The sequence below is a fragment of the Helianthus annuus genome, chromosome 1 (genome assembly GCF_002127325.2).
Source record: "Helianthus annuus cultivar XRQ/B chromosome 1, HanXRQr2.0-SUNRISE, whole genome shotgun sequence".
NCBI classification, from domain to species: domain Eukaryota; kingdom Viridiplantae; phylum Streptophyta; class Magnoliopsida; order Asterales; family Asteraceae; genus Helianthus; species Helianthus annuus.
The window spans coordinates 15,392,858-15,400,779 of NC_035433.2; the positions used below are offsets into that span (position 1 = coordinate 15,392,858).

The following is a 7,922-nucleotide window of genomic DNA, read 5'->3' on the forward strand; positions in this document are numbered from 1 at the left end:
CAAACCCAATTTCAAGCTCCACAATGATGTTAAGACATAGGGAACATGAAATATGCTTGGAAATATCCCGGATGTCGGTTTGTTTGGCCGTACGGTTGCGATGTTCGCTTAATTATGAGGGAATGCGCATAAGCGCGAAAAATGATCTAAATTGCGCGACGAATGGATTTTTCTCATGCCAAACCTAAGGCATAATATAAGGATGCTTACATAAATTTTTGGATGTCCGGATGTATTCAGAACGTAAGTTATGCGCGAAAGTGCAAACTTAAGCACTTTTTGACACTTTTAGTCCCTGAATGATCCAAAAGTTTATTTTAGCACCCGAACACCTCAAAGCCTATTTCTAAGCTTTGTAAAGGATATTTATGGTATGTTTAACTTATGGACATGTTCCGGAATGTCTGTTTTAGTACGAATCATCATACTTTCGCAGTTTGTCAGGTTTAGTCCCTGTAAGCGAATTAACTTGTTTTTGCCATACCAAAGCCTTCAAAACTTATTTCTAAGTTATGTAAAGGTTATTTAAGGTATGTTAAGTATATGTTGATGTTCCGGAGTATTTGTCGCATTAAACTGAGTACGTTTACGCACTAGTTTGCGTATAATTCTCCAGAAAGCGATGTGGAGTTTAAAATTGAACAAAAGTCAAAACATGAAAAATGTAAAACATAACCAAACAAACATTGGGATCAAAATAACATTGTTTTATTGATAATTGAACTGTTCACAATGATTTCAAGCACAAATGTTACATAAAGAAAAACTGAGTAGGCAACATGAACCCTAATTCTCTCTCTCCTATTGGCGATTTTCGTTCCTCATGAATCCAAAGTTTTTCTTCGTGATCTTGTGTATAACAGTCTGTGATTAGAGGATTGTTCTTCCAATTCTCTATAACGAACTCGTTAGCACTAGGGATCGATCTAGAACTAGGGTTTTTTTCGTTTTTTCTTGTAATCGCCGCTCTAGTTTTGACTCAAGAACCCTGATTTATTAAACTGGTAGTCACTGATTGCGGATAACTGAGTTTATTTTAGCTAGATTGGTGCTCAGGTTTAATTGATTAAGGGATCAGGTTTCATTCTAGGGTTTATAGGATTTAGGGTTTTTGTCTTCGTTCTTGTTGGTGGCGGCAGTAGGGTTTTGGTTTACGTGTGCATGCTTCTTTGATATTCTGGTTTCAAGTGAGAGGTGAGTGACTAGTTATGGATGATCGTTCCAAGCCGGGTGGAATTGCTGATGGTGTCCTGCATGATCGTGGTAAACCGCCTGAATCGCTCAAGGATTTTACGAATGTTCCGTTAAGTGTAGATGGTGCTGAATACTTGAATGAACCGGTGGTTGAGGAATTGTCTACACCTGGTACAGCTCCAATTCGTGGAATTGGACTACGTGTAACTAATATTGAAGGTAACCCTTTGATTCCTAGAAGAGGTATGTTTTCCACGTCGAATGCATCGGTTTTGGATGGGTTGATGAGTATTTCTAAACCTGTGGAAAACTTGTTTGCTGCTGGAGCATCTTCGTCGACGACTAGCAAGGATGATACTGCTGGTCAGTGCCATGAGACTCTTTCATTTGCTAATGTGGTCCAAAGGAATAAGGCGGATGTTAAAGTGAATTTTCGTTCCTTAGAGACGAGTGAGAAACAGGACGGGTGTGATGTGGTCCTTTCTAGGGAATCGGTCAGAGTAGTGCATGATAAGCTTGCTAACACGCTATATGGGTACTTCTTGGGGGATCGGGTTGCTTTTCCCGTGGTGGACTATTTTGTTAGAAATAATTGGAAGCGGTATGGATTGCAGAAGTCGATGATGAATGCAACGGCTTTTTCTTCTTCAAGTTTGCTGATCAAGCAGGTATGCAAAAGGTTCTTACTGAGGGGCCATGGATTATTCGTTCACAACCGTTATTCTTAGAAGTGTGGTCGCCATCGTTAAAGCTTGAGAAAAAAGAAGTGAAAAAGGTTCAGGTTTGGGTAAAATTCCATGAGGTTCCTCTAGCGGCGTATACGGAGGATGGTTTAAGTCTAATTGCTACAACTATTGGTGTGCCAAAGGCTTTGGATTCGTTCACCACGTCTATGTGCGTTGATGTGTGGGGTAGAAGCAGCTACGCTCGGGCTCTGGTAGAAATTTCAGCAGATTCTGAACTGAAAGAAGAGTTAACGATTGCGGTTCCTTGTCTTGATGGGGATGGGTTTGTAAAGGAGAAGGTCTACGTTGAATATGAATGGTGTCCTCATAGGTGTGGCCGATGCTGTGTTTTCGGGCACACCCATGAGAATTGTCCTCTGCAGGCTCCTAGAGTGTCAAAAGATAAAAAACAACAACATAAGGGTCCGGGTTATGATAGAAAGATGAAGCAGCCGGTTCAGGATCCTGGTCCGTCAAAGAGGCAACCTACTGTGGACGACGATGGGTATACTACTGTGCTAGGGAAGAAGGCAGCGAAAAAGGTGGGATTTAATGTCAATAAACCGAAGCCAAAATTTGAATATCGTCCAGTTTCTACTAATCGGAAAGATAACGGGAAGTCTAAATCGGAATCAACTAATGTGGTGTCTCGAAATCCTTTTGATGTTTTGAATGAAGTGAATGAGGAGCAAGGCCAAAGAAGTAAATCGGCTGGAGATGGTAATGAGGACTCGGATGAAGACGAGGTGATGGAAGGTTATTGTGAGATGGATGATTTTCTCATGGAAGGGACGCACAAAGTTCAAGGGGCAAGCACTCCTTCTCCAGTTGTTTCCAATGGTTAGTCTTGCTTCTTGGAATATTAGGGGGTTGAACCGCCCTCTGAAACAACAGGAGGTTCGTCAGATTGTAAAAGAAAATAGTTTGTCGTTTTGTGCTATCCTTGAATCCCATGTGAATGTTGATAATCTTAACAAGGTTTGTTCTTCTGTGTTTCGTCGTTGGGATTGGACATCGAATGGAAATAGTTGTGACAAGGGAACGAGGATCATTGCTGGCTGGGATCCGGGTACTTTTGATGTTATTTTGCTCTCACAATCTTCGCAAGTTATGCACTTCCAACTCGTATTTAAGCATGACAAGAAAGTACTATTCTGTTCCATTGTTTATGCAGCGAATTATTATGTTACTCGAAGGGAATTATGGTATCGTTTGTCTAAGCATAAGGTGCTTGTGGGTAATAATCCTTGGGTTATCTTGGGCGATTTCAACTCAGCTCTCAATCTTGATGATAAGTCTATGGGAGTGTCTAACATATCGGCTGGTATGAGAGAGTTTCAAGATTGTATTTCGGAAATAGAAGTGTTCGACATAAATAGCTCAGGTTTGCATTACACATGGAGTCAAAAACCAAAAAAGGGAGCTGGCTTGTTAAAAAAAATTGATAGAGTTTTGGGTAACACTCCGTTTGTTGATTCGTTTCCCAATTCGGTGGCTTTTTTTCATCCGTACCGTCTTTCTGATCATTGTCCGTGTTTGTTAAAGATCCCAAAGCCGGGTAAAAGTAAACATAGACCGTTCAAGTTCGCAAATTTTCTGGTTTATAAACCGGGTTTTTTGAAGACTGTTAAAAAGGCGTGGGATACTAATATTGAAGGGGTACTCCAATTTCGAGTGGTGAAAAAACTCAGATTGTTAAAAAATCCGCTTCGTGCTTTATTGTTCCAACAGGGTAACTTGCATAAGAAAGTGGAGGTGCTTCGTTCGAAGCTGGATGCGATTCAGCGGGATATAGATAGTAGTCCGTTAAATGTTGTTCTTTGCGATCAAGAGATAAAGATTTCTGCTGAATTTCAAGAGGCTTGTCTAGATGAAGAGCGTTTCCTAAAACAAAAATCTAAAGTGGATTGGCTTCGAGCGGGGGATGCCAATACGGCTTTCTTTCATGCATCCTTGAAGTGCAGAAATCATTCGACTCGTATTGATGTTATTACAAACTCAGAAGGGGTTATGTTTGAGGGTGAAAATGTCTCTAAGGCGATTGTCACTCATTATGAAAAATTTCTCGGTAGTGAAGATGCTATAGCCATTCGGCCAACGCAGGAGCTTTTCTCGAAAAGGTTGAATGACGATGATGCATTGCATATGATTCGTCCGGTGATGAGCCAAGAGGTTAAGCTAGCTATGTTCTCCATTGGGAACGATAAAGCCCCTGGTCCAGATGGGTTTTCAGCCGCTTTTTTCAAGAGTGCTTGGGATATTATTGGTCTTGATGTTTCGAATGCCATAATTGATTTCTTCAATACGGGTAAGCTTCTTCGGGAGTTGAATAACACTCTTATTGTTCTTATTCCAAAGAAGGCCACCCCTTATTCAGTTACGGACTATCGGCCCATTGCTTGTTGCAATGTTATCTATAAATGTATTAGCAAGATTGTGGCGGATCGTATTAAGGGCTCTTTGAACCAAATTGTAAGCATCAACCAGTCGGCTTTTATCCCGGGACGGAAGATATCTGACAACATTTTGCTCACTCAGGAGCTGATGCACAACTATCATAGAAGCTATGGTCCGCCTAGATGTGCTTTTAAAGTTGATATTCAAAAAGCTTATGACACGGTTCATTGGGGTTTTCTCAAGGACGTGCTCGTTGGGTTTGGCTTCAATCCGAAGATGGTGGAGTGGATTATGATTTGTGTGTCTACCCCTTCATATTCTCTATGTGTTAATGGGGAAGTGCATGGTTATTTCAGGGGAAGACGTGGTTTGCGGCAAGGAGATCCACTTTCTCCTTATCTTTTCACGCTTGTCATGGAAATCCTAACTTGTATTCTTCAGCATGGTTCGAGGCTGGGTTCTTCGTTTAAGTTTCACAACAGGTGTGAAAAGCAGCGTATTATTAACCTCTGTTTTGCAGATGACCTGTTCCTTTTTGCTCGAGGCGATGTTCATTCGGCTAGCTTCATCATGGAATCGCTTACACAATTCACGAACATGTCTGGTTTGGTTCCGAGTATTCAAAAGAGCACTGCTTTTTTCTGTAATGTCTCCGATCTTGTCAAAGAGGCCATCTTGAATGTTTTGCCGTTCGAGGAGGGATCTTTACCGGTTAGATATTTAGGGGTCCCTCTAATTTCAACCAGACTCTTAGCGAAAGATTGTGATGTTTTGGTTGAGAGGATGGAGAAACGCATAGCTAATTGGAAAAACAAGCTTCTTTCGTTTGCAGGGAGATTACAACTTATTATCTCTGTTTTGGCTGCTTTGCATGTGTATTGGTCATCCGTTTTCATTTTACCAGCTAGCATCATTAAAGATTTGGAGGCTAAAATGCGGAATTTCTTATGGTCTCAAGAAGCTTCCTTTCACAGAGGGAAAGCTAAAGTTTCTTGGAGTTCTATTTGTGTCCCAAAGTATGAAGGTGGGCTTGGTATTCGTAGAGTGGGAGATGTAAACAAGGCGCTTATGGCGTCTCATGCCTGGAGTATTCTGAACAAGAGGGATTCGTTATGGGTTGCTTGGATTTACTCGTATAGATTAAAGCACCACAATTTCTGGACGTGTAGAGAAGGGTCGAATTGTAGTTGGTCATGGAGGAAGCTTCTGCATATCAGACCGTTATTGAGAAGTCACATCTGGTCGAAGTTGGGGAATGGGAATGATACTTCAGCCTGGTACGACTTATGGAGTCAGCTTGGGCCTCTCACCAACCTTATTTCGGCTCGTGTGATCACTAATGCAGGGTTTAGGCTTAATGATAAAGTTGCGGATGTTTTTCTAGACACCTCCTGGGCGTGGCCGGAGGGGTGGAGGTCTCGGTTCCCTATGTTAGATCAGCTTGACAATATTCGTTTGAATCCGAATAGTACTGACAGGTTATGTTGGAAGGAAGGTGATGTTACGCATGATTTTTCGTCCTCTATAGCTTGGCATTCGGTTCGGTCTAGGGAGCAAGAAATAGATTGGGTTAATTTAGTGTGGTTTCCTCAATGTATTCCCAGACACGCGTTCTTAATGTGGCTTATCATGCGTCGGAAGCTTCTGACACAAGATATTATTCTTCAGTGGGATATATCTAGGAGGAAAAATATGAACATGATGTGCTGTCTGCTTTGTTACGAAAATGTCGATTCCCATGAGCACCTTTTCTTTGAATGTAGTTTTTCTTCTAAAATTTGGCTCATGGTTCGAGAGAAGGCGGGTATGGCTAGAGTGGATCCGAAGTGGAGCTCGATTATTGGCTGGCTAAAGGCTCGAGGGAGTTCGAAATCCGCAGCTTTATATGTTAGTAAACTCTTGGTTGGAGCGACCGCTTATGTGATTTGGCAAGAGCGAAACGCGAGATTATTTAGAAATCAAACGAGACCTCCGGATACTATACGTGATACAATTCTGAAAACCATCCGATACAAACTCATGGGCGCTAAATTCAGGCAATGCATCAATGTTACTAGATTGCGAGACGAATGGGGGATTGCGGAGGAAACCGTGAACGACGATGGAGGCTAATCGGATCTAAATTGCATTTTTCTTTTGCTGTTTCTAGTTGATAGACTAGTTGTTCTTTGATGTGTAGTTTGGTTTCTTTGGTTTACTTGCATGGGGCATGTCTCATGTAAGAACTAGTGTGGACGTCTCCTCACTACTTGTTTTATTGGTTGTGAATATATAAAATCACCGGGGTAAACCCTTTACCCAAAAAAAATATTAACCTGAAATTAACTTTAACTGCCTCCTTTTTAGATTTAACCGCATTAGCAAAGGACATTGGCTTCCCATTGTTTGTCGTTTTTTCAATTGACTCGGTTCCTAATGATGTTCCGATATCAAGCTCGCCGTGCATCTTCTCCAAGTTCTGGGAGTCAAAGAACGACACATTCTCATACCCTTCATCTAAACGAATCTGTGTAGGTTTTTGCGCAGCCAAGTTTGCGAACGTAACAGGTTTAGCCAAAGGATTATCAACCGGTTTCGATATTTTTGACAGACCATCCAAGATCGATACATCAGATGTTGAATACATACCCCTTCTTGGAAGCTTTAGGTTGCCGTCAATATTCGTAACCCTTAACCCTATTCCACGTTTCGAAGACATATCCCCAGACTCATTCACCGAACCATCACTATTCATCCCCATGCAATCTTAGTCACGTAACACCCAAGCAGCAGACTCTCTCCAAGAAAACGAAAAAAAACCAACAGAAATCAATCACAAACCCTAATCTAGCACTATACCGAATGCAACTACACTAATCAAAATAGGAATTCAGGTTAATCAATGAATCGATAACCCTAATCACTATTCCAATAATGTTGAAACACTGAGTATGGGTCGGCGATTAATCAGAAAAAGAAAAACCCTAGATCAAAGACAATCACTATTGCTAACAAGTTCGAATCAAATGTGTTGATTGAATCAACAATCCAATAAATCAGACTGTTATACAACGTTCATGAATGAAATTGAGGGTTACAAGAGAAGACAAAAAATCGCCCATGCTAGAGAGAGAATTAGGGTAATTGAATCGGCTAACATAGTACGAGCTATTTCGATCAGTGTGTGATTCTTTCGTTCTACGACACCGTTTTGTTGTGGAGTATACGGTGCGCTGAATTCATGAAGAATGCCTTTCTCATTGCAAAACTCGAGCATACGATTGTTCTTAAATTCTATTCCGTTGTCACTTTGAATTCTTCTGATCGGCAGTTTGTACAGCATCTCCATCTTTTTGAATAAAATCATCAACGAATCAAACGTTTGATCTTTTCTTTCAATACACATCACCCATGAAAATCTTGTAAAGTCGTCAGTGACCATAAGACAATACAGATCTCCACTAACGCTCTTTAAATTTACCGGTCCGAAAAGATTCATGTGGAGCCTTTCGAGCGGTACCCTGATGGAGTTCAAAAGCTTCTTTGGGTGTGACTTCTTCGTTTGCTTCCCCTTTTTTCATTCTACACAATCATCATTCAGATGGAAAATTTTCAGACTAACACCTT

At 41.1% G+C, this 7,922-nt stretch overlaps 1 protein-coding gene across 1 annotated transcript; it reads left to right on the plus strand.

Annotated features, from left to right (window-relative positions):
* The first annotated feature begins 1,208 nt into the window (after positions 1-1,208).
* Positions 1,209-6,428, plus strand: LOC110865195. Its single transcript, XM_022114456.1, has 3 exons — positions 1,209-1,862; positions 1,946-2,759; positions 3,094-6,428. The coding sequence occupies exons 1-3, from the start codon at positions 1,209-1,211 to the stop codon at positions 6,426-6,428; spliced, it is 4,803 nt and encodes a 1,600-aa protein (XP_021970148.1).
* The last annotated feature ends 1,494 nt before the right edge of the window (positions 6,429-7,922 follow it).

Excerpts from the sequence above, each read along its gene's own strand:
- LOC110865195 (XM_022114456.1), top strand. The coding sequence starts at position 1,209 with ATGGATGATCGTTCCAAGCCGGGTGGAATTGCTGATGGTGTCCTGCAT. Across the intron at positions 1,863-1,945 it reads CAAGTTTGCTGATCAAGCAG|CTTGAGAAAAAAGAAGTGAA; the intron begins GTATGCAAAAGG and ends CCATCGTTAAAG. Across the intron at positions 2,760-3,093 it reads TTCTCCAGTTGTTTCCAATG|CGAATTATTATGTTACTCGA; the intron begins GTTAGTCTTGCT and ends TTGTTTATGCAG.